The 27,848-nt window shown below is 39.1% G+C and overlaps 1 protein-coding gene across 2 annotated transcripts; it reads left to right on the top strand.

The window, feature by feature from the left end:
* LOC109839572 (aldehyde dehydrogenase family 3 member F1-like) lies at positions 461-10,019 on the top strand. Of its 2 annotated transcripts, XR_002246670.1 has the most exons (11): positions 461-674; positions 1,191-1,259; positions 1,346-1,442; positions 2,566-2,772; positions 2,867-2,991; positions 4,854-4,958; positions 5,107-5,267; positions 5,348-5,438; positions 9,057-9,206; positions 9,355-9,479; positions 9,619-9,761. XR_002246670.1 is itself a non-coding variant. In XM_020408055.1 (10 exons), exons 1-10 carry the CDS (start codon positions 480-482, stop codon positions 9,856-9,858), a joined length of 1,440 nt encoding a protein of 479 aa, XP_020263644.1. In that variant the 5' UTR covers positions 463-479; the 3' UTR covers positions 9,859-10,019. The 2 variants fall into 2 exon arrangements, 1 of the variants encoding a protein (XP_020263644.1); XM_020408055.1 differs by lacking the exon at positions 9,355-9,479 and having other exon boundaries at positions 463-674; positions 9,619-10,019.

Here is a 27,848-nt window from a genome sequence, read left to right as displayed (position 1 = left end):
TAACAGCTATACATTATGGAGAACGTTACGAAAATTTATGACGAACATTACCGTATCAATTGTAAAAATTGTAATGACTTTCTCAACCTTATATATATTCACCCTTTATTCACATTCGGAATATATACAGAAACAATTCTCTCTTTTTCCTCTTCTCTCATCTACATATTATTTTCGTCATATGTTGGTGTTATTTTTGGGCAATCGTTCTTCGTTTGAGCTGAAGCTCTGTTCTCTCGCCCGAGTACAGAAGCCGGCCTCTTCCGGGGGTTTTTACCGCTAGGGAAGAAATGATCATCTGCGTCAGAGCGATAGACGGGTCCTCAATCTTCTAGGGCGGTATTTACACGACTGCTCCTGATCAGGCCAGACTTTTTTATTATTTTATTTGATATTTTTCTAAAAGTACGGACTCTGGACAATTTGAGCTCCATAAATACAGGAGTTTGTGGGGTTAGAAGCTCTCACAGTAGAAACAAATGGCGGCTGCGGGTTTAGAAGCAGTGCTGAACGAAGTGAGAGATACTTTTGAGGGTGGGAAGACAAAGAGCTTGTCTTGGAGAAAATCTCAGCTGAACGCTCTTCTGCGGCTTCTAGTGGAAACTGAGGATGAAATCTTCAGGGTTCTCAAAGAGGATCTCGGCAAGCATAGAGTTGAGGCTTTCAGAGATGAGGCGAGACCGCTATTTTTAATTGCAACCGTTTGTTAGTTAATTACGAGTAGTCGTGATTTGTGTCAAATATAACACTCATCATATTACTGCGTCGTGAGCGAAAAATGAATGCGGACGTAAATAAATCACATAGTATTTTTGAGAAAAAATACATGCGACTTATATTCGTATTCATATATATTTCGCTCACAACACCAGCATTTTATTGAATATTGTTTCACCCTCTCGGTGTGGACAAACTTCAAGAGTGAGTGCAGTCTCACATTTGGAGCGATCTCAAAATTTGCGATCCCTTCATCCTAATGAATTTCTACATAGAGAATGAACAGCTTAATCATAAAGGATTCGCATTTGAAAGAGTTGGTGGGCTTAATCATAAAAGCAGAAGGCTCTTAACAAAATTTTAGTTTTTTTTATTTAATCCCTTCATCCTAATGAATTTCTACATAGAGAATGAACAGCTTAATACACTAATTATTTTTCAATGATCATTAATTTATATTCTTATGTATGCAGATAGGGTTCCTGCTCAAATCAGTGAACTATCATCTGGACAATATCAAGAAATGGATGGCTCCGAAAAAGGTGACCATGCATAGTTTAATTTACTAAGAAAATGATTTATGGAGACATAACATAAGCACATAACAAAATTACATGATCCTGTTCAGGTCGACATTCCAATTGCTGCGTTCCCATCAACTTGTGAGCTGGTGGCAGAGCCTCTTGGAGTTGTTCTTCTGATCTCTTCGTGGAATTTCCCGATTGGTACTTGATGAATTATTCTCTCTTTCGCCTCTGTTATTATACTGCGATAAATGAAGGCTGGCTCAATATAAGAAATAGGAGATTAAACAGAATCAGATCCCTAATTAAATCACAAAACTTATGGTATTATCTTTGAGAAATTCTATGCTGGATTTTTTTTTTTTTTTTGCACTTAAAACTATGATGTAAATTTTGCGACAAATGAAACATCTTCATACTAGTCATTTGAATTTGTATAGCATCAATAAAAAAGGGAAATGAAGAAGATGGTCCATGTCATGTCTCATATATGTTCAATCTCATGACTTTTGGATCTAAGAAGAAGTTACCCGCCTTCTCTTGTACATTTTCTTGATACCATAGTCATCATAAAGAAAATATATAGATTAACCTTCTACAATGCAATTACCTACTTTCTTTGGTATACCTACTAGTTTTCCCAAGAAATTGAAAAGCTACTAGCTGTTTTGTCATTCATTATTAGTGTGCTTAAATGCCTGTGGAAATTTTCTCAATTCTCTGCTCATGGGGTCTCCATCAGTTTTGTTCAGAGTAGTATTAGGAGTCCCCACATATTTGAATATAAGGACCCATGATTATAACTATCATAAATTGCAGATTAACGCACCCAAAATCAGGTAATTAAATGCTAGCCCATATGACACTGTATTTGGGGAATTTGTCAAATTCTCAATTTTTCCTACATTATCATGTGATTACTTATGCGTGGAACTACAGAAAGTATGACATACAGAAGAGAAATGGATACGAGACATTAATCATGGATATAAACAATCCTTTGGCAGTAGATCAAGGCAAACTATAAAGGATGATGATGCTTTATGCAAATTCTCGACGAGTTGAAAATTGTTGTGGTGTCAAAAGGTATTAGCATTACTATAATTATCTTTCGCAATTAGCCCACAACTGAATGATTATACAGGGAAAGGTCATTTGCTCTGGAGAACAACATGGTTGCCAAGCGAAATTTTGGTTTTAATGACAGTCTAGTATTTACCACGACACGGAAATTATGAAAAACAAAGATTTATTATTTAACAGTCACATAAAACTATATTTACTACTATATTTCAAAAGTTGCCTCATGACTGCTTTTATCCAGGGATTTCACTGGAGCCACTAATAGGAGCTATATCATCTGGAAATGCAGTAGTACTGAAGCCTTCAGAACTAGCTCCATCATCATCTGCATTCTTAGCAAACACTATCCCTAAGTATTTGGACCCCAAAGCAGTGAAGGTCATCGAAGGAGGTCCTCGCATAGGAGAACGACTGTTGGAGCACAAATGGGACAAGATATTCTTTACTGGTAACTCACAAAATCCTTGATGGTTTTAGTTTTTAGTTACGTGACAGTATCTACAAAATTTGGTTTTGAGAAGTACAACCAAATTGTTTCAAAGGTAGCACGAGAATTGGGCGGATGGTCATGGCAGCAGCTGCGAAGCATCTGACGCCGGTTGCTCTGGAGCTTGGCGGGAAATGCCCTGCCATTGTGGATTATCTCTCAAGCTCTAGAGACAAAAAGGTACGAACGCAGAGTGAAATGCAAGTTTAGGTGCTCTCTGAGCGGAAAGATAACCGTCTAAAGCAAATGTCTTGCAGAAGTTTTACTGCGATATTGATGGAGGCACCCAACCTCCGTGATTTGCACGTTGTACTTGGGCTGAGGGCTATACTTTTATATTCTAACATGGCCCTATAAATTGAGGGCTCTTTTATTGGTCGGAACCTGGACTCACAGGTGTTAGAATATAAGAGCATCTCCAACAATGATCTTAGTTTTTCCCTATATTTGAGGAGTAAATATCCCATATTAGGAAATAGGGAGTCAAATAAGAAGCAAGTGCTCCAACAATGCTCCCCAAATGACTCCCTATATTATTGTATTTTCTATTATTGTACTATGTTATTGTATTTTTTTGTCAATACTTTATGTAGATTTGTGTTTGCAATCAATGATATGTCCAAAAAAATAACAAAAATGATAACATATTATTGTACTGTAGACATAGGGAGTGTCTCTTCCTGTCTTTGATTTGGAATACCAAATCAAGAACCCTATATTTGGAATACCATATAGGGAGCTTGTTGGAGCCAAATATTCACCTCATACTCCCTAAATTTGAGCTAGGACATGGGATAGGGAGCCTCTTGGAGTTGCTCTAACTACTCTCAACCCTCACTTCAATTTCAAAGATGTGGCGCAGTGGGGGCTATTTGACATGGTATTAGAGCAACAACTTAGGTTACTGGACACAAACTTAATGTGGATTTTATAAAAAATTGATATCACTACTTGAGTCCAGGTTTCGGCCCATAAAAAAGGGCGCTCATCTGTGGTGGCATGTTAGAATATAAAATTATAACTCCTAACACACTACAACTTCGGAGTTGTGTCACAATGCTATTGTCATTTGACAACTAGGCAATATATTTTTCTCAGATCCGCTTTAGAACTTTATGACTAGTATGTTCAAACTTGGTTGCTTTGACATCATGTCGAATGACCCTTCCACTACACCAAAACTCCAAAGTTATGGTAAGTTTTGACCATTTGAGGGTTATAACTAAAACATAGGAATGCTTCCCCACACAGGCAGAGCTATAGGTATTTCGCTCATCATATGCGTTCTAGTTTAAATAAATATATATAACTTCCATATCCACAAGCCATTGACGAATATATATTTTTGCATCCAACAAAGTGATTGCAATTAGAGTTGGTTTTATTTTTCATGATTCCATAAATATGCACAACACGTGTTTGTCATCTTGTCTAAAAGAACAAGAACTAGGAGTTTGTGGACTTCTATCTCTCTTCTTGTGTAAGTAAATGCTCTTCTTTCTTTAATTATTTATAGCTACCAAAGTTTCTTGAGTGAATGAGTATGTTTGCATCCAATGAAGAGATCCATATAGCGAATTTTCTTTCTGTAATTTCATCTAGACCCATGAGTTTATTGTACGGTCTAAGAGAACTTGAACGTGGAGTTTATGAAGTATTATTGCAAGACACGCTTATGTTGTGAGGCACCTTATCTGCCTTTTTTTTTATTGTATGAACATACAAATTTGGCTTGAAGTTAGTGTTTTTTCTTTTAAATAAAATAAAAAAGATGGCACTTATATATATTTTAGATTCTTGGCCTCCTCAATTTAAAATTCTAGCTTTGTTCCTACTTTGTAAATTACATGCACAACATCTGATTTTAAGGTGCTTAATTTCTTTTTCAATATAAATTCCATTTTTTTCTCGTGAATAATTTTCATGCAATATTATAAATATAGGTGCTTAATTTCTTTTTCAATATAAATTCCATTCTGTATTTTTTTACGGCTGAAGTCATGGGTGCTTACTGTTCCATTAATCTTTCGAACTCTTTTAAGGTAGCTGTCGAGCGAGTGGTTGCAGGAAAGTGGGGCTCCTGCAATGGCCAAGCCTGCGTAGCAATCGATTATTTACTCGTGGAAGAGAAATTTGCACCCATTCTGGTACTCAACGATCTACGACGACCAAGCTTCGAACTGATTAAATTCAACTCTTGGTTTTTGCTTATGTATCAGTTTACTACTACTGTAATGTTTTTTTTTTTCCTTAACCACCCCCCCTCCTCTCTTTTCTTCATCTTGGTAATTGTAGGTTGAAATGATAAAGGGAACACTGAAGAGATTTTACCCGAAACCTGATGACACAGCGAAGATTGTCAACGAGCATCATTTCCAGAGACTCAGCAATCTCCTGAAGAATCCTTCAGTTACATCATCCATTGTGCATGGAGGCTCCGTGGATTACAAGAACCAGTAAATTACGTTAAAATCTCATGTTTTTGTCATTAGTTTCAATTTTCCATTATCACCAATTAATAATCTGAAAACTATAGGACGATTGAGCCAACGGTTGTGTTAGATCCTCCGCTGGACGCTGAAATCATGACAGAAGAGATATTTGGCCCGCTGCTTCCGATTATTACCGTAAGAAGGAAGGAGAAGTTTTTAAAATAGGCAGGTTTTGAAAAATATTTCGCAAAACTAACCGTTTTGCTAAATATTTAGCAAAACCGACCTCTTTTTGGCCAGCTCACCAAGACTGGCCAAAAAGATGTCAGTTTTGCTGAATTTGGGTTTTAAAACACACAGGACTAATAGTCCCGTGTGTTTATGCCGCTAATCGGCCACTAAACTAAACACAGAAAACCCATGAGACCACTAGTCACGTGGGTTTTCTGAACAGTTTTAAAATTTCTACGGGACTAGTAGTTCTATGGATTTTACAGAGTCTTTGCTCTCTGCTGCCCAAAAAACCCATGGGACTAGTAGTCCCGTGGATTTTCTAGGCAGCCCAAAACATATACAAAACATGCACAGATTGCTCCCGGTTTATACCCTGCGTATATAAAATGTATTATATGCACAAAAAATATAAATCCACCTCATATACATTGCTAAATAGCATAATCGTTCTATAAGTTATAAATTTTAAGAAATAAATATAAATTAAAACACATTTAATCAATTCACAACATCAAAACACAATAGATACCTCATATACATATCCATACGCTAAAATACTCCTAACAAATTCAAATGCATCGAATATATTTAATTACAAATAGAGTCCAAGCAGAAAAACCAATAAACTATCACATACAATCGGAAAGTCCGCCCCTCCCCCGTTGTCTTCCTCTTTGTAACCGCTCAGATCGTCGGCGTCCTCCTTAAACTTGAGCTTGCACGTGCTCGCTCTCCGGTTGCCTGTGGGGATGTGATGAACCAGCTTCATTAGATCCACCACATCTTTGTCAGCATGCATATAAGACATCCTCCTCATGCGCCATCTGCTCGCGACCATTATGTCGACCCTCATGAGTTCGATGTAGAGCTCTACGAATCCTCTGTAATACCGATACATGTACTAAATCTCCTCTTACGGTAGCTATGCCTTCATTTGTAATACCCTATATCTCATCCATAGCGTCTATCTGTAATTACATAAAAAGATATATATAAGCAACCAAAAGCTAACAAGGGATTAAAAAACTAAAAATGGATGGAAAATTATTTGAAATTATGTAATTTACTTGAACATTCTCTATCATCTACACCCCTTGGTACGTATCTCGCTTGTTAGGAACGTATCTCGATTTCGTCGACAAGGGACGTGGTTTGAGTGATTATCCATCTTCTGGTAATGCCACAATACTATTGTATATAATCTATTTTCTCCATCAGAGGTTAAAGTTGCTTGACAATACTAAAATGTCGCTCATTCCATCTAGCAATATACTGATTTCTTTAGACAATATTTCGTATTTGGTACTCGGATTTTTTTTCTTAATTGCTTCAAGATATTACGGAAGTAATTTGTAAGATTTCTCCCAATCTCCATAGATTTTAGTCAATGTCTTCCTCCGTGCATATCATATACCCTTGTAATTATCATATATTTGGATATAGTTATTTTTCTCATATTTGGATATAGTTGTTTTTCTCATATCACATACCCTTGTAATTATCTGACTTGGAGTAAAATTAAGTTCTCACCTTACTTTGGACATAATTAACTTCAAGATATAAGATGAAGTTGTTGCCTTATGATTGATATTGATAGTTAGTTTGCAACATGTATAAAGTCCGCAATAACTAAAAATCATAAATTGCCCATTAGATTTTTTTCCTAACAATTGCACTAACCTTCCGTGGAAAATTTAATTTTCTTTCATTTTGAGCACTTGCATACTCTCCTTGAGCTTTCTCGTTGAAGTAGCAGTTTACATGGTAGTTGGTAGTATTAGTTTTCACTGGCTTGACTTTGACCGATTCTTGATTGACCATTCACGTATAGTGTAAACCAACGTTTTCTTATTCACGAACAGAACTCCATTTTTAAATGTGAAGTCCTCGATTCGTTCGAAATTAGAACCAAGCTCAACGAACTCAGCTTGTGAGGTATTTATCCACTCCTTATTTTGAAACTCTTCTGGCAATGGTTCTTCAGACTCCATATAATCGTTGTTTACATAAAATTCATCCATCCAACGTGCTCCAATTGCACACTGCATGCTATCAAGACGTTCCTCCTCTTCAGCATCTTCATAATCATCATCTGTATCCTCATCCTCTTTTATAATAGAACTAACTGGTAAATTGTTCATAACATGACCCCAAGCATTACGGATCATATCACTTGACGTTGGACAATGAGAAGGTTGAGTCTATGTCATTGGACTCGAGTCATTTTGTAAGTGCACGGCATTTGGAGATGAATAAATTCGTTCGAGTTATTTTCTAAATCAAGCATGCGGGAGGACACTCCAGGAGAATCTAAAACTTCAGCAACACCGGATATTAGAATATTTTTAATGGACAACGACTCGATTGAGATTTGGTTTTTTGCTAGTTGTATCATGTCACTCATTTCTTAATCATTGATGATCTCTATAATAATTGTTCTTTTTTCATTTATCAGACAATTATAGAAGACCTGAGTGACATACTCTGCATGATTAATTCCAATAACTCTGTATATTTGCTCCATCATTCCATTAAAGTTGTAATTTCTAGATAACATGAACATTTTTCTAGATCCTCCCTCATCTATAGGTATATTATTCATTCCAACGCTCAGTTTCCTATTGAATAAGCAAATAACTGGCATTTTATTCGCCATCGGAACTGAAATATTAACATTCATCATATGCAAATTATCTATATTATTTAAAAAATAAATTTTATGTATCTTATTTCTAGTTAAACCGTAGTTGAAAGACCCTCTATATCAAATTTAATCTATCAAAATTTAACTAAATCCTATTATTTATCAAAATTGGAAAAATTTTATTCTAAATATATAGATATTTCCAAACTACAATTTTAACTAAAGAGTAGAGAGAAAATTATAAAAAAATAAGAAAAGTATACCTTGATGAGGAGTTGAAATGTGTCGGTGTCGGAGAGAGGCTAGACGACGTCGCAGTTTAACAATGCCACCGTGAACTTTTGAGAAGATCTCAATTTGGGTTTGGAGAGAATAAGATAGAGAAAATTGAGGGAGAAGGAGGTAATTTGGGAGAGAATCAACGGAACAGGGGAGAGAGATTGGGAGAGGGTTGATCCAGTGAGATTGTTGTGCCCTAATTTTTTATAGGTCTAACAAATACACAAGACTACTAGTCCCGTGCATTTTTTGGGCAACAGAGACACGAAGTCTCTGCTTAACCCACGAGACTAGTAGTCCCGTGGTTTTTGTATTTGTGAATAGAAAACCCACGGGATTGGTAGTCCCATGGGTCTTTTGTGTTTAGTTCAATGGTCGATTAGCGGCTACTAAACACACAGGGCCCGGGCTACTAGTCGTATTTGTTTCGAAACCCAAATTCAGCAAAACCGGCCTCTTTTGGTCAGCCTTGGTAAGGTAGCCAAAAAGATATCAGTTTTGCGAAATGTTTAGCAAAAATGTCAGTTTCGCTAAATATTTTTCAAAACCGGCCTATTTCAAAAATTTCTCCCGGTAAGAAACATTTATACAGTGCCCAAGTCTTGGCACATGTTGATTTTTTTTTCCCACTTTCTCTCCTGGGTATCTCTTAACAGCTGAAGAAAATTGAGGACAGTATTGGGTTCATCAAGGCGAAGCCGAAACCTCTTGTCATTTACGCCTTCACAAATGACCAGAAGCTGAAGAGGAGAATTGTGGATGAAACATCTTCAGGATCTGTCACATTTAATGATTCCTTGATACAGGTATTACATTTTATTTTCCCCACATCAATTAAGAAAACGGGTAAATTTCACTGAAGCCCGCTTAAATTTGGTCCCTAAACTTTAGAAATGTCAGTTAATGCTCCTCCCATGTTTTTTTTCACATGACCCCCTTAGCTAATCCTGTCAGATCTAAATATGCACGTGAAAATCCATGCGCCCGGACGACCAAAATATCACAAAAGGGTATCTTGGCCTTCATTACCACTTCACTCTGACACTGTTCGGCGGCGGTCCGTTGAAAATATTGAAAAGGTTTGGGGGTTTTCTGAAACGCTCTAAAATTAAGGGGGTTAACTGACATTTTTAAAGCTCAGGCCGTTTGTTCAAAAGAGAGAGAGAGAGAGAGAGACTCCTGCATTTTCTCACTAAGTCGACTGACTGTTCTCTGCAGTATGTTTGTGACACGATACCCTTCGGAGGGATCGGCGAGAGTGGATTCGGGAGCTATCACGGCAAGTTCACGTTCGATATGTTCAGTCACGAGAAGCCAGTACTAAAGAGGAGCTTCTTGACCGAGTTCAGTTTCAGATACCCGCCATGGAATGAACAGAAGTTGCAGCTGCTGAGGCGCCTGTATGAGTTCGACTACTTTGGATTTGCTCTGGTGTGGCTGGGACTGAAGAGGAGGTGAAAATATTGTGTTTGGTTTTTTTTTCTCGATCGATTACCGGAATAAATAAATTATGGCCAGGTGACAGGCAAAATGTTGTTGCTTGTCTTGGAAATGTCATGAAATTTGTTGATGTTTGGTGGGGAAATTGAATAAGAAAATTGAGAATTAAATTTGTATTATTCTCTCTGACGGACTCAGAAAAAGAATTAATTACAATTCTCTCCTTGCGATCTCTTTCTAACAAACTTAGAAAAAGAAATTACAATTCCCTCAATCGGTTTCCCGAATTACGAAAGAGGGAAGGGTCGACGTAGATCATTCCCTTTGTTTTAACCTTGGTTCTTCTTGGTGTCGATGAGATGCCTCCCTCGAAACTAGCGTCGAGTTTGCTTCTCGTTGACGATCCGACGTTTCACCTCGCTGGATTAAAATTGATAAAACTTGCGTGGAAAGTTTAAAAATAACTCTTAACGAGTTTAAGAACTCTGTGCTAGTTTAAACTCTGTAGAAGAGTTGATTTGAACCGAAATTCGGTTAATAAGCCAAGTGCCAAGACTCCAAGGAGTTCTGTTGCCGAATAATGCTTCCAGATTGGATGATTGAAGAAGACCTTTGTTGATCTCTAGATTCGAAAAATGCTCAAAAGATCTAAAGATCCGAACTAAGCTGATCTTTCAGGTATTTATAGGCGATTAGGGGGTGTAACCGCCCCCTAAAATCTCTCCTTAATGGGATGTAACCGACCCCATTAAGTGGAGATACGGTTTTGAAACTATTCAGGTTCTGTTTGAACCAGTCAAACGCAGTAAACGTGGGTCTGACCCCTACATTCTAGTATTGCAATGCAGGGAGGACTCTGCGTTTTGATGTTGCAACGCAGCTTTTGAGCTTTGCGTCTCGTTCTGGGAACGCAGAGGTAAGCTCTGCGTTTTGAGTCTGGAACGTGGCTATGAGCTCTGCGTTTGGACTTGAATATTGGTGTTGAACCCAGTGTTTCCAACTGGAACACTGGGGATGAACCCTGTGTTTTGAACTAGAACGCTGGGGGTGAACCCTGCGTTTTGAACTGGAACGCTGGGGGTGAACCCTGCGTTTGATTTAAAGAGATCGTTGCAAAGATCATCAGTTTGTAATCTTTGCATTTGGCTCTTTGAAATGTGAGAGTCGTCAGATTATAACTCTTGTTGATGATTGTGAATGTTGTTAAATTAGAGCTTTCATCGGTTGTTGTGAAGGTCGTCAGATTGTAACATTCATCAATTTACGTGAAAGTTTTCAAATTGTAGCCTTCTGAAAGCCGCCAAATTGTAACTTTCATCATCGGTATTCGATGGGGATCAGCTATCTATAATAATTTTTAGATAGCCTACCGTTGAGTACTTGTTCGAGTGATACAAGTATTTTCTGTGTTTTTTTATCCTTCAAAGTGCTAGCGAGGGCTGGAAGAATGCACGGCATCTTCTAATGTCTTGTGTGTGTAACTTTTTTTTTCCTCCCTCCCACCATTGAGTGTATATCTTTATCTTAATGCATAGCGTACGGAGAGAAGCTAATGTATGTGTGGTTGAATGTATGGGAATATATCCATTCAGTTCAAATGTGTGTTTTAGTCTAGCAAAGGTGCATGCTTGGTAGATAATGATCGAAAATAGGCGAATAATATAGTGAGATATGGTTGTTTAGTGTTAATCGTTACTCAAAGTCTCGATGGGGGTTAATCCTTTGTAGGCGTCAAAAAATACTTGCAGACATCCAAATACCATTCAAAACAACATGCGAGAACAATTTACTCGTCATCAGGCAACACAAGGTGGCGCGGCAACTCATGGTGTCGCGGCTAAGGCGCGACAGCATATAGTGTCGCGGCTAAGGCGCGACAGCTTGTCGTGTCGCGGCTGAAGCGCGACAGCTTGTCGTGTCGCGGCTTGGGCGCTGCAATCTAGGGTGCCGCGGCTATGTTAAAGGAGTGTTGCAGCAGTTACGAAACAGTTATATGATGATTTTTGAGGCCCACGTGGCAGCATACCAGAAACAGAACGTGTGCTGACGTGGACAAGCAGTTAAACCACGAAAAAAGGTGGTTAAAAGTCGTGGGAGAGCGGTTTTAAGCACGATCAAACGTGCTGATAACTGCCTCTTCGGCCGCGGCAGCTTACACTGCCGCGCCAATAGCCGCGGCAGTGTAGATTGCAGCGGCCAAAGAGAAAACGGCCAGTCAGTTATTTCGCCTCCGTTTCAACTGTGGTGCACTGAGAGCCCTATAAATACCTCCCTAGGCACGAATTAAAGGAGAGGGTATTTTTGGAGCAGAAGATACTTGAGTCTTTGGTGATTTTGAGAAAGAAAGAGAGAATTTTCACCCTCTGACAAGCATCATTTGGTGAATCCTAGAGATCTAAGCTCAGACTTGATCTTTGGAAGAACGGACATCTTACATCGATAAGATATTCGTTTTCAAATCTTTACTTCGATAAACGAAGGAGAGATCCTTAAACAACCTCTCGATCTACGAATCGGTGGTCCACGAACTAAAGCATTCCCGGCACAGGCAAAGTCCCACAAAAGCAGGAGTTGATAAACAATTTCTGTGTTATTTTCTCGAGAGTTGTATTTTCTTTTATTTTCATTGTAATTCTTTGTAAACGATCGAAGTTTTAATGGAATCTGCAATGGAAACAACTTTCGCTGAAAACAAACTGGCGACCACAGTGGGAGCCAGCGGCCTCGCTGCCGAGGCCGCAGTGTCGCAGCCGATTAAGATCATCGTCACCGAAGAGATCGAATATGAATTCGATCAGGCAAAATACGAGGAGTATATGTCATCCTCGTCATCAAAATCCTCCTCACCCCGCAAGTGCAGGAAGATTTCTTCTCCCAAGAAAGTTCCCGAGTCTTCAGTTCCAATGAAGACCGCAGGTAGAGATTCTTGCCAAGTCATTGCAAAAGAATCAACCTGCGACATCTCTGTTCCGAATGACCCTTCACCAGTTCAAGGGTCCTTAAACCAAGATGCTCCGGTATTGACAAAGAGAGCTCGTCAGAGACAACGTCAACGCCGCGCTCGTCAATTGGCTAAGGCCATGCAACAGACCGACGGGGTCCATTATTACACGGACCTAAAGTCGAGGAATCAAAAGATGGTTCAGTTGCCCCAAAGGCAAAATAATCACATCTCTGCACAGCTTACGACAGAGGAATGGACTCTGGTCAAAAGAGCCCGTTCTACCCTGAAGGAGCGTATACAAAGGCGTCAAGCAAAAGCTGCTCACGCTCGTGCCCTTCGTCAACAAGTGCAGGAAAACAAAAAGGAAGTGGTAGATGGAAAACCACAAAAGAACTGTAGAGTTTGGGTTCCCAAAAACGAGAACACCCAAAGAATACAGAGGAAGTCAGTCTTCAACCGCGGCAGCACAGACTGTCGCGGCTCATCATATAACCGCGGCAGCACGTACTGCCGCGGCTCATCATATAACCGCGGCAGCCCATACTGCCGCGGCCCATCAAACAACCGCGACAGTTATGGCTGCCGCGGCAAAGAGAAGGTCAATGAAGACCCCATTTCAACTCCTTCAGCATCCGTCCCAAGCCCGTCTGCTGCGTCACCAGTGAAGATTCAGGACAAGCCGGACATATTGAAAGTCAAACTCACAGAATTAGATCTCCTTAGTTTGGCATTTGATAATCAGGGCAAAGCCCCAACCAAAGAGCAGTCAAACCCAGCAAGTAAACCCTTAGTGGTTTCTTATACAGGGGGTCGTAAACATCCTCCTGTCAGAACTGCACAAGTCCAGAACGAGAGAATACCAGTTCATTCTCGTCTAGGACCGATGATGACACCATTCCCGCAAGGGGGTGGATTTAAAAATCCAACCTTGGATCGCTCAGAAGCGACAACAAGTCGTCCTGCGCACGTTAACAAGGTTCAGAAGAAAGAGATAGGTTGCTCAAATCGTAACAACGATGAGCTGTACTATCAGAAAAATAACTCAAGAAAAAGAGTTGTACAAGAAAACGAGTCTCACTGCTCCTGTGAGAGACTCATCAAGGCAGTGCTGACAGAATGCGGATGCTCTAAAGCGAATTCAACAAGAGTCTCCGTATTTCAAAGACTTTCAAGTGAAACGTCAAGACCCAAGATGAGACGTTTCAACAAGAAGAAACCGGCAGTCCGACAAGATGAGTTCCCTGAGGTCACTATTAATATGACCAACAAAGGGAAGCAAAAGTCAGTCAATCCCGACCCTGATTTCTCTCCAGGGGGGAGAGTTGAGCGGGGTCTTTCTCAAAGGATGGCGCGGTTACAAAGAAGAGCCAACCTACGACGAGACTACAGGAAAATGCACGAGGGGCTATCTTCAGATGAAGAAATGTCAGATACTTGTTCAGCCATTGCATCGGACGATACCGCATCCAGTGTTGGACAAGCCAGAGAATCATTTGCAATTACGCCAGACCAATTGGCTCACATGCTGCAAGAAGCATTGGCTAAACAACGCGAAGAAATCAGAGCTGAGTTCAAGACTGAGATGGAGTTGACTATGCAGCAAATGCGGGATTTGCAGGTTCAGCAACACCAACCGGAATCAAGCCAAAGAGCGGAATCCAGTCGGCGTAATGAAGAGGATGAGACGATATTTGAAGATCATCCTCTAGATAAAGACAACTCCGGAAGCGATCCGACCAAGTCAGCCACTCAACCTCCACAGATCTATTTGAAGAAAAGCGAGGAAGAGGACAAGAAGATGCACGATCTTGAGAGCAAAGTCAACGCTTTGATGACGGCTCAAGAAGTGAAGAAAACGGGCATTCCATACCCGTACCCAAGGGAGTGGGACCTGATTCCTTACCCCCAGAAATTTAATTTGATTAACTTTACTCCTTTTGATGGCAGGGGTTCACCAACTCAGCACTTGATTTATTTTAAGTCGCATCTCGGCGCAATATCCGGGAACGAAGCCCTGATGGTTCGGTCATTCGTGGGGACCCTTCGCGGGCCTGCCTTCGATTGGTACCGACGTCTTAAGCCCGGGAGTATCACTAGCTGGGAGGATATGGAAGAACTATTCCTCACCAACTTCTTCGACGACGACACAGAAGTCTCGATCGGCACGTTGTTGGACGAAAAGCAGAAGGACGGGGAATCTGTTGATGTCTTTGTCAAGCGATTCCGGGACAAAGCAGTGAACTGCAGAGATCCACTTACTGAGGAATTTATTCTACAAACATGTCATAATAACCTGTCCTTGGATGTATTAGAAGTGGTAGGGGTTGTTCACTCTAAGACTTGGAAAGAATTGAAAATGAGGGGTGAACAGGCTGAGCGCTTTCTCAAGAGAAAGAATTTGGAGAGAGGTTTGCCACCAGCCAATAATCAGAATCAGAAGCAGAACTTTAATCCTCGAGGCAGAGGAAGAGGGTCGGTGGCCGCTGTCGATGCACATCAAACGTCACAACAGCCACCGCAGCAACAACCGCAACAATCATCCTTCCAGTTGGCGCCAAACCAGAATCAACAGCCTTCGAAGCAGTTTAAGAATTCTGAGCCCAGATTCCCAAAGGAATACTCTTTCAAAGATGATGAAGTTCCGGTCATCTTCAAATACTTGTTAGAGAACAACAAGATCAAGCTTCCACCGGTCACAAACCAAGAAGAAGCAACGAAGATCAATGACCCAAAATATTGTGCATACCACAGAAGGGTCCACCATCCTACTAAGACATGTTATGTCTTAAAGGATAAAATACAAACATTAATTGATGTTGGTATTGTGACGCCGAAGCCAAAGGAGAAGAAGGTAGGCGCAAACGCGGTCTCTATTAGCTTCGGATCGGTTCCTTTGTCCTGGTTTCAAGCCGAGCCAGTATCAAAGGTCAAGATGCAAACCATCAACGATGACCCTCATGGACAGCGCCAGAAGGGGCTCGTATCTCACACAGCCCCCAACGGCGAAATCCTTTGGGTTCATCCGGATTTGCTTGAAGATGAACAGTGGACGACACCCACATCAAAGAAGAAGTCAAAAGGCAAGGGAAAGGAGAAGTCCTGCTATGGAGCCTCGGCGATTCCCGAGAAGAACGATGAGGATATAGCAGCTTTATCACTTTCTGATGGAGAACAGGAAGTTTTTGCTACAAGAAGTGGAAACGAGTACCATTATAGGTATCCGGAAACCTCAGATCCAAATGCCAAAACTCTTACGGAGCTGGGGGTAGCCATAACTCCACCAGTAGCAGCTGAAAAACCTCAGAAAGTTGTTAAGCAAAAAGAAAAAGAACCTCAACACAGAGAGGTTCAAATTCCGAAGCAGTCTCGTTTTAGTCGACCGATTGGACGAGACAAACCGGAAAGCTCGAACGCACCATATCGTTTCGACGTTATGGCTCAGCTGGCTAATATCCCAGCAAGAATCACATTGTACGAGTTGCTGCGCCTCTCAAAAGAAACCAGAGAAGCTTTACAAGAAGCTTTGGCTGATTCTGAAGTATTCTTAACTCAGGTCAAGCCAGCTCCTGAAGAGCCAGAATCGTCAGTGCAGCATTGCAATCTGGCAGCCACCAAATTTCCTTGCATTGCTTTCACAAAAGAAGACATGCAAGTCAGGAATTCAAAGCATGATAGACCGTTATATTTTACTGGATATATCGGTTCGAGCATGGTTAACCGGATCCAAGTCGATCCGGGTTCCGCTGTTAGTATCATGCCACTTCGTTTGATGTACCACCTCGGAATTCCCGCCAGCAAGTTAGCCTCCACTGGAACGGTTATCTATGGTTTCAACACAAGCGGGTCACGACCGTTGGGAAAAATCCGGGTGAAGTGTCAACTCGGAGATCTGAAGTCTGAAGTCACCTGCTATGTGATCGATGCGGAGACTTCCTATAACTTACTGTTGGGTCGCCCATGGATCCACGGTAATCTTATAGTTCCCTCCACCCTCCATCAGTGTTTGAAATATGTCGACACTAATGAGGAGGTCAAGACGGTGGTCGCGGATAAGCAACCATTCAAGGGGTTAGAAAATTACTTTACTGACTCCCTTCTTTATGGTGCTGAGTCCGAAACTGAACCATCGGCCCATGGCACGGACAGCGGAGAAGAAGCTGATACCGAAGCCGGGCTCGATTATAGTGAAGGTCTTGTACTAAATGACATTGAACCTCTTGTAATCGATCTTGACGGTGATGAATCGTCGGACGAAAGTTGTAACTGGCAGCTTGCCGATGAAATAATAAATCATGATTTAGAGTACTCGCATTGTCTTGATGATGTAATGCAGAAATTGTACGACGACTCTAGTCTACATATGCCACTTCGTTCGTCTTGTACGGCGACGAAACACCTCCAAAGCTCATCTGGAACAACTATGATCCTACCCGCAAAGGCAGGGGGTGAAAAAGAGATAATCTTTGGAAAAGGGGAATCATCCCCCACTCCAGATCATTTCTTAGATAGTAATTCGGATGAAGAAAAACCCGGGCGACACTTCTCTCGGTATAGTTCTCAAGCGAATGATTATATGATGAGTCGAGGCTATGACCTTTCACTTGGTGAAGGCCTTTATTTTGGTCAAGGTATTAGGGTTCCACCCCGTTCTACCTATGTACCAAAAGGAAAACCAGATAATTACTACAGTCGTAATAGAGGTCTGGGTTATGATTCATCCGAAGACGATTATGGCCAACAAATCATTAACCAATTAATAGATAGGAGCGGACATTCATCCGACACTTCAAATTGGGATTCTGACGTGAGCATTGGTGAAAGATTCAAATCCCTAATGTCGAACATGGCGACGGTTGACCCTTCCACAACAGAAGAAGACGATCAGTTACCTGTTTGGGAAGATCCATGGATGCATTACATGAATATCCAATACGGTGATCGATTTGAGCAAAGAGAACCTCCTACCGAGGATAAAGTGGTTCAAGTTAATATGGGTGACGAAAATAATCCGAAGCCTATATTTATCAGCGGTGATCTCCCGCCAGACGAAAAAGAGGAATTAATTGCCCTCGTTAAAGAGTATATCGACGTTTTCGCATGGAACTACGAAGATATGCCAGGACTCGACCCAAATGTAGCAATGCATACCCTTAACATAAAATCGGATGCTAAACCTGTCAAGCAACAACAAAGACGGTTTCGTCCGCAAATTATGGAGGCAATAGAAGCTGAAGTTAAGAAGCTAATTGACTCGGGTTTTGTCAGAGAGGAACAACATCCTGAATGGTTGGCCAATATCGTTCCAGTCCTCAAAAAGAACGGAAAAATCAGAATCTGTATTGACTTCAGAGATCTGAATACAGCATGCCCCAAGGATGATTTTCCCCTACCGATTACGGACGTCATTATCGACAACACATGCGGGTTTGAAAGAATGTCGTTCATGGATGGATTTTCTGGGTATAATCAAATCAAGATGCATCCGGATGATGAAAAGCATACAGCTTTCAGAACACCTCTTGGCGTCTTTTGTTATACCGTTATGCCTTTCGGTTTGAAGAACGCCGGTGCTACGTATCAACGGGCGATGACGAAGATCTTTCAAGAACACCTTAGGAAGACAGTCGAATGCTACGTTGATGACCTAGTCGTTAAGAGTCGTGATAAAAATGACCACATTAACGATCTAAAGACAATGTTCGAGCTTATGAGAACTCATCAGCTGAAAATGAACCCGACTAAATCCTTCCTGGGAATGTCGAGCGGCAAATTTCTTGGATTCGTCGTCACCACAAAAGGTATTCATATTGATCCTGATAAGGTGAAGGCGATAAACGAACTGCAGCCTCCAAGAAATCTTAAAGAACTCAGAGGATTGCAAGGTCGATTAGCATATATCCGTCGGTTTATATCGAACTTGTCCGGAAAATGTCAACCGTTTTCCAAACTCGCAAAGAAAGGCGTGTCGTTCATTTGGGATGAAGCATGTCAGAAGGCATTCGAAGATATCAAGAAATATCTAGCGAATCCACCTATTCTCGTTGCACCGAAATCGGGCAAGCCGTTTTTGATTTATGTCAAAGCGACGAGCCATTCGTTAAGTGCCTTACTTGCACAAGACGACGATAACGGTCACGAGCAAGCTGTGTATTATCTGAGTCGTACATTGGTAGGAGCTGAGTCTCGTTATCCGATGATTGAGAAGGAATGCCTCGCTTTGGTATTCGCGATTCAGAAAATGCGACATTATTTAGTCGGACAGACGATTTATGTCATTTCCAACATAAATCCCGTCCGAGTGTTCATGACCCAACCGGCTTCCATGAATTGGCGTTTGGCCAGATGGGCTTTACTCTTATCGCAATATGACTTGTACTTCAAACAGCAGAAATCTGTTAAAGGACGAGCTATTTGCGACCTTCTGGCAGAAAACCCTACGAAGGATGTAGTCGAATTGTACGACGACCTGCCAGATGAAACTCACGAAGTTAATACCACCTCACATCAACAAGTGTGGCAATTGTACTTCGATGGGGCTTCCCGATCAACCAACGTGGCAAGTGCACCCGGATGTTCTAAAATCTCCTCAGGAGTGGGGGTCGTTTTAGTTTACCGCACATGCTCCGACGCCCCGGAACCCTGAACCCCCGATCTCTCGCCAGAGCTCGCCGCGGCACCGCCCCCGCTGAACTCGCAGAGAGGTATTTGTAAATTTTTGGGTATTGTTGTAAATTTTTTGTAATTTTAGGTATTGTTGTAAATTTTTAGGGATTTTTGTTGTAAATTTTTAGTTATTTTAGGTATTGTTGTAAATTTTTAGGGATTTTTGTAAATTTCTTTGATGTAATTTTAGGTATTGTTGTAAATTATCCATTTGATTTAAGTGTTGATAATCCCTGTCGCAGAGAGGTATTTGTTATTTAACTGTTGATAATCCCTGTTGCAGTTTCCATATGATTTAAGTGTTGGAGCATGCACGTAATGTGCGATTTGATTGATTGCATAGCATAAATTGGGTCTTGTAAGTGAGATATTGTAGCGCTCCAACAGTATTTCTGAAGTAATTCTTTGGATTTTGGTATAAAAGACTCATTAGCTCTCAAATTTCGACTATAAGCTATATATAGGAGTACTAGCAGACTTATAAGCATTCATATAAAAGACTCATTAGCTCTCAAATTTCGACTATAAGCTATATATAGGAGTACTAGCAGACTTATAAGCATTCATATTAAATTTCTCCAATAGATCCATAGCATATTTATGTTGAGAGATTGTTAACATGAATTTCAGATCTTGTATTACCTGCTCCTAGTTGCCTCTTACTACGATATCATCAATATATAAAAGAATAATTATCATGATGATACCTTTGGTCAAAATAAAATAATGAACGATCCATGACAGATTTTCTAAAATCATAATCATAAACCACCTATTGAAAGCTGTAAAACGATGTTTGTACTGGTCGTTTTAACCCATACACTGATACCTGCATACATATCTTTTTAAGTTAGTTCACAAAAACCTTTCGACTGCTCCATGAATGCTTCTACCTTTAATTGTCCATGTAAAATTGTATTTTTCACATCTAGTTGATAATGAGGCAAATCAAATGATAAAGCAATAGATAAAATAACTCTATAGTAGCAATTTTAGTAATGGTCCTAATCTTCCAAAGTTTTTGATATTCATGTGATAATAGGGCGCAGAAACCTCTCTGTCAGTGGTTTTTTTAAATTATTTTGTTGTAATTTTAAGTTTTGTTGTTGTTTCTGATCTGATATTTGATTTCTTGCAATTGCATTGCAGGAGATCCAAGCGGGTCTTACATTTTCTTGGATTGCAGTGCAAGAGATCCAAGCAGTAATTTCTTGTCCTTTTTTGATTCTTCAGTTCCAAATTGGATTTTGATGGGCTTTAATGTGGATGGCTAAGTTTAATTATCTTTCCTAATATGAAGAAGTTTAATTATCTTTCCTAATATGAAGATCAAAATAATGGGGGTTTTCTGATATTTTGAAAATTAAGGGGGGTTATCTGATAATAGTCCTAAAGTTAATGGGATTTACTGATATTTAGCCTTTATCTTAACTAAAAATTTTAATTAGTTAGATTTATCGAGTTTGTATTGTGTTATATATCATGATTTTATAAATTAGAAATCGTTACCCCTAGTTTCCCGTCTAATATTGTTGGATGTGAGTCTCTTCTGCTATAAACTCACGCAATTCTAGTTGAATGTGAAAATACTTTTTACATCTAAAGAGAATTACGTGATTTATGTTAGGAGTATGCTCTATATGCAATAATTATTAGATCTGTCCGGGGAGGATTCCCCTTCTCGTACAGGTTAGGAATACAGTAGTGTATCGTCTATCTTTGTATACTTTACGCATTTTTATTCCTACAAAATTTCGATAACACGTACCGCATTGTTCTCCGTGTACAATAAGCGTATGTTGTTTTGCGTATCGATCTATTATTGATGATTGATACACATTATAACATCCGCACAGTGTACTGGAGAACAGCGGGTAGGTGCTGTTAGCCCTTTTCACATTACCTAATTATGCTTAATTTCATTAATTACCTAATTATGCTTAATATCATACAGATGAGGATAGTTCCCGATAAATCATGGATCGATATTCCTCGTATTGATAGATGGAGGGATAGTCGATATAAAGATGGAATAAATCAATTCATACAATACGCGTTGGCAGACCCACGGAAGTTAAATAGTGATGTCGTTTATTGTCCCTGCTGTTGGTGTAAAAATAAGGCGTTGGTGGATAAAAGTGATTTACAAAAACACTTAATATCTGGATTTCATGAGGAGTACAAATATTGGACGTTTCATGGGGAAGGATGCCTTGAAGAAATGGAACTGATGGCGGATACCGGTACGTCCGGTGGGAGAATAGATGATACGAGAATAGATGATACACATACGATGCTCGCGGATATGTTAACAGTTCCTAATATAGATCAATCTGAAGATGCCGAGGATGCTGACGAGTCGGGAAATGCTGGAGGCGTGACTGATCATGAGGAGCTAGCGCAGATAATGAAATTAATTAACGACAATGAAAATGATCTGTATGAGGGTTGTACCGAGTTCACCAGGTTATCATTTATGCTGCGTCTTTTGCGTATAAAGTCTCTTAGCGGAATGACGGATAAATATTTTAATATGTTGCTTGTGTTGCTGAGAAAAGTCATTCCAAATGGAAAAGATAGCATACCAGAAAATTATGATAACGCAAAGAAGATTGTTTTCGTTATAGGACTTGACTACAATAAAATCGATGCATGCCCTAATGGTTGTATCCTCTACTATAAGGATAACAAAGATCTTCAGGAGTGTCCAATTTGTGGAGTATCACGGTGGGTACAACGAAAAAATTATTCAACACATGGGACAACAAGGTCTATGCTTAAGCAAAAGAAGATTCCAACAAAGGTCCTGCGTCATTTCCCCTTAATACCAAGGCTAAAACGGTTGTATATGAATAAAGACACTGCTAAGCAAATGAGGTGGCACCTGGAAAAACGTACTGATGATGGTAAAATCAGACATCCGGCTGATGCAGAGGCGTGGAAGCATATGGATAGAACTTTTCCTTGGTTTGCGAATGAGTGCAGGAATGTTAGACTAGGTTTGTCTAGCGACGGATTCAATCCATTTGGGATAATGAGTTCTGGTTGGTCTACATGGCCTGTGGTATTAACGCCTTACAACTTACCACCTTGGCTTTGCATGAAACAACCGTATATGATACTTTCATTATTGATACCAGGCAAGCATGCACCAGGCAATGACATAGATGTGTTTTTAGAACTGCTAATTGATGAGTTAAAACAACTCTGGTCTGAAGGGGTTATGACTTATGATACTCATGCAAAGCAGTCTTTCAGACTATGTGCTATTTTACTATGGACAATTAATGATTTTCCAGCCTATGCGAATCTTTCAGGTTGGTCTACAAAGGGAACATATGCATGTCCAGTGTGTGGTCCAGAATTCAAAGGTCTTTATCTGCAGCACAGTCGAAAGTTTTGTTATTGGTTTAATAGAAGGTGGTTGAACATAAAACACAGGTACAGAACCAAAAAATAGAGCAAGTTTTTTGATGGTACTGTTGAGAAGAGAGATGCTCCGCATCCATTAGGTGGAGATCAGATTGTACATTTGCTTGAGAGGTTCCCTGCTGTCAGGTTTGGAAAGAAGCGCTATTCGAAAGAAGATTTACTTGGAGTAAGGAACTTGCGTATTAACAAAAGGATACCAAAACGAAAGAGACAAGCACAAGTGGTGAGTGATGGGGCTGAAGTCGTAAAATTACCTTCAGGATGGACAAAATTCAGCATTTTTTTCAACTCCCCTATTGGAAAGAGCTAAAAATACGTCACAACTTGGACGTTATGCACATTGAAAAAAATATTTGTGATAATCTTTTGTCCACACTGTTGCAAGATGCTAATAAATCAAAGGATGATCTACGAGCTCGTCGAGATCTAACTGCATTGAACATTAGAGAGGAACTGCAGCCAAAAATTATTGGAAATGACCGATTAGAGTTGCCTGCGTCTCGTATTACAATGTCGAAAGTTGAGATGCAAACATTTTGTCAAGTCCTCAAATCAATAAAGTTACCAGAGGGTTACTCCGCAAACATATCGAACTATGTCCAGGTGCAAGAAAGGAAAATATTAGGGCTTAAAACTCATGATTATCACGTGCTTCTTCATCAATTGCTACCTGTGGCACTACGCAGTACTATGCAGAATAAAAAAACAGTGAAGGTTATTATTGATTTTTGTGGATTTTTCAGAAAGCTTTGTTCTAAAGTTATAGACGCCCGTGACTTTGAGAAACTTGGAGAAAATATTTCTGAAACAATGTGTGAAATGGAGATGCTCTTTCCTCCATCTTTTTTCACAATAATGGTTCATCTTACACATCATCTCGCGGAAGAGGCTGCAATAGCAGGGCCAGTCGAGGCTGCAATAGCAGGGCCAGTCCATTATCGTTGGATGTATCCAATGGAGAGGTTAGTACTTAGAAAAATTTAATCGTTACCTATCAATATTTATATCTATTAAATGTAAATTTCTTTACATCTATATCTGATTAATATTCCTTTTTTAGATATTTGGGTTCAATGAAGCGTCAATTGCGTAACAGAGCTCGCCCAGAAGGTTCAATAGCTAAAATTTACGTGAGAAGCGAGTATCTCTTATTTGCCTCTCGTTATATGAGAGGGGAACAAACTGAACTTCAAGCACCCGTTGATAATAAGGAGTACACAGTTCTCTATCCTCGCGGGCTGAACAAAAATTATTCTAACATATTGTTAGATCAAGTGCATGCATATGTTATAAATAATCTTGAAATCTTCTCGGAGTACCGGAGGTAAAATATCTGAAAAGACTTTTTAATACCATTTACTCTTTAAATTTTATTTTGACATAATTTTTATTTTGACAATAATAATTAAATTTATGCACATTAATAGGCAACATCATGAAAAACTTAAGAATGAAGTTACCGGTAGTACAGCTGTACATGACATTAAAGAAAGGCATATGAAGGAATTCCCTGCTTGGTTGAATAGTGAAGTAATTTTTGATGAAAAAACTTTGAATTGATTTAATAGTTTGCTTATTTTTGTATATATTTAGATCCAGGAACAACTTGTCCTTAATAATCAAATATCAGAAGAAGTGAAGGTTCACGCAAAGCGGCCTTACTATGCTGTAATTCAATATGGTGGGTATCGTGTTTACGGTTATAAATTTCACACGATGGAGGTTGGTGATACGAAGGTCACCCAGAATAGTGGTGTCATGGCTACCTTCTCACGGGAATGTTTCTCAAACAGAAGAGATCAGAATCCAGTTGAAAATAATATGACATATTATGGAAGGTTGGAAGATGTGGTGGAGATATTCTACGGCTATGGTGGTCCAAATAAACATAAATACATGATGTTCATGATTCGTTGGTATTTTACAAAGACTCAAAAGGATCCCTTTGGATTTACAATTGTCAATCTCGAAAAAGAAATTGATAGTGATGAAAAATTCATGTTTGCATCTCAGGTGGGACAATGTTTCTATGTGAAAGATCCTACAGTTAAAGACGAGTGGGTTGTCTTGTACAAGGATTCTAGGGCTTATATTCAACCTTTCACTAATGAAGATGATGATGAGAGCTATATAAACAACTTCAATAAGCCAAATACAGCGATCGATGAATTCTCGTACCCTCAAAACGTAGTGTTTGAATCGGATGCTCCAACAACTCGGACAGACATTCCAAATATTATCACAGACATTAATAGGAGCTAAACAGCAATTATTTGTAATCGGGTCTTCTTGTAACTTTTTTTAGTTTGCAAATTGTATAATGAAAAACTTTAATATCACTACAATGTATCTCAATTACCTTTTGGACGATATAAATATGTAATATCTTATTTTGTATATTCAGCTTGCAAATGCCTACAAACTTGATGTGAAATGAAAAATTTAGTAACGCAATAATACATATTGTTTTTTATTTTCGCCAAGCTAATTTGCATCTATGTTATATTAATTTGTATGTTTATTCAACTTGCAGATGTCTAAAAATATTAGCAAGAGGTTATTCGAAGCTAACCCCAGTCAAGACCAATCTACTGAGGAAGAGCCTCCGAGTTCAGGAGAGATGTCAGGTATAACTTAGTTTAACTTACGTATTTTTATTCATGATATATGCACAATGATAATTTATTTCTTTTATTTTTATAGGTGAGGGTGAGGAAGAGCCGACTCACATACCATTATCCGCAGATCCTCTAGTTATACTTCAAGCATACATTCCTGGGATTGAGCGCGGGCCCTTACCAGCATGTACAGAGGGGTACAGACTCAAGCAGACTGAAAAATACATGCTTGCGAAAAAAAGATTGGATGAATGGGCCCCACAGATTGATGAGATTTTATCTGATGCAAAAAATGAAATCAGACAAAGATTTGGTGAGTTTGATCAAAAACATAATCAATTCCGAGGCTATTAATAAAAAACATAATCAATTCCAGAATGTTGAAATTTGAATGTTTCCATAATTGTATCCATATCTAATAAACATAATATTCTCAGGTTTCTCTTTTCCTTACAATTTTTCTTCTTCCTTTTTTAGTAAATTCTAAGAGCTTAAGATTGATTAAATAAAAGTGTTGATATATCTATTTTTTTTTTTGTAGGAGAAAAACTTTACCAGAAGAAAGGACGCCAAGGAAGTGACTTTAAAAAAAGTTACCACCGGATGGTTTTCGAGCAATTGTGAGATGGGGACATAATGGGATTCCAACCGGACAATGAGCTAATAACTTCAGCTCATACCTTGGATGTTTGATACGAAGGAGTGATAATGTGAATCCCTATTACGAGGCTTGGGAGCAGCCATTTCATGTCCTGGAGAGTATATATCGAGATTGTTGGGTAAATTCTTATATTTAGCACAATTATTTTTCAATTCTGTCAATTGTCAATGCTTAACTATATTTTATTTTTTAGAGATATTTCAACATCGAAGACAATCCCGTAGGGTGGGAATTTTTATTTGGATACCAAGGAAAGTTCAAGCATTCTCTTCGGCAGTGGAGACATGAGATAAAGAAGAAATGCTTTGATTGTTTCACTCACAACTGGGAGAGGATATACAAGCGAGATAAGAGGGTTGAGCCTGAGCACTTAGCTGCACTTATAATATTGTGGGGCCAAGAGGAGCACCAGGTAATTATGTATAGTAGTTAATTATCATCAAGTTATTTATCTGAAACTAGTGATATATTCCATTGTATATCATACCATGCATTAAAATTCTCTTTGTTCATGTTGAAGGAAAAATGTAGGAGAAATAAACTTAATCGATGGAAAAAGGATTATGATCATCATACGGGGACTACTTCATTTGCCCAGATTGAGGATCAATTTTGTAGGACAACGGTATAAAGTCTTTTAATAATCATTGTATATTCTCTCCGCTTCTTAGAATATTTAATAAATAAAGTTAATAAATATACTTTTAAATCTCAGAACGCTCCCTTTATCCCACTACCAGAACTGCACAGGAGAACGATGGTTCAATTTAAGAAGGGGTACGATGACGATGAGACTAAGAAACAAAAGCTAGAATTGGCCAAGAAAATGCAGGTTAACTAATTATCTTAGCTCTTATTAGCCTGTTATCATGTTGAGAATTTATTGTTTGTACTCTTCTTTTGGTCATCTTATTAGCCGAGTTACTATGACCCATTCGTATGAGGGGCTTGCTTGTTAGGATATAAAAAGCTGTTTATTTTCATTTATGCACTAGAGGATGTAGTAGAAACTGCTATAAGATATTGATTTGTATAAATCTAAGTTTAGATAATGTCAAGCATTTTCTCAAGTTGAAGAGCAAAGTCATGTCCCTTTTGCAAAGTCTTAAAACTGTATGATAGGCCAAAAAAGTAGCAGTCATGTAATCATTATATGTTCTATATAATTATTTATTAGAGATAATAGCTTCAACTCTTGAATGCATGTAGATGTGTATGTATGCATCTATATGAAATCTCTGTTTATTATAAGAATTAAACTCACTGACACACATATGCATACATAAAATAAACATATAAAAGTTCATTAACATTGCCCCGTTATAATTTAGATATCATTAATTAGTTCAAGCTATAAGAATTGTATGCTTACGATACGATACTAACATTTTAGCATATAATACTTCCAAATAAGTTGCGCCTCTGTTTGAATTTGAGACCTTTCGTCACTCAATATGAAAATTTGCTAGTGATCCCCAAGTTAGCAACTATACTAATTCCTATTAAAAAACAATCAAGTTTATAACAAATTGTCTACCTAACCTAATCCATGTAATAAACGTTTGCCTTTGTCGGCAAAAAGCGCCCCAACAGTCATGATTTCGTTATAACCATTATCCGATGTGCTATAGTTTTCACAGGATTGACAAAGCTAGATATCAACCAACTCTCATTACGAACTCAAGTAAAT

The sequence above is a fragment of the Asparagus officinalis genome, chromosome 4 (assembly GCF_001876935.1).
Source record: "Asparagus officinalis chromosome 4, Aspof.V1, whole genome shotgun sequence".
Lineage (NCBI taxonomy): Eukaryota > Viridiplantae > Streptophyta > Magnoliopsida > Asparagales > Asparagaceae > Asparagus > Asparagus officinalis.
The sequence above is the reverse complement of the archived record's forward strand: the minus strand, read 5'-3'. Positions and strand labels throughout refer to the sequence as shown.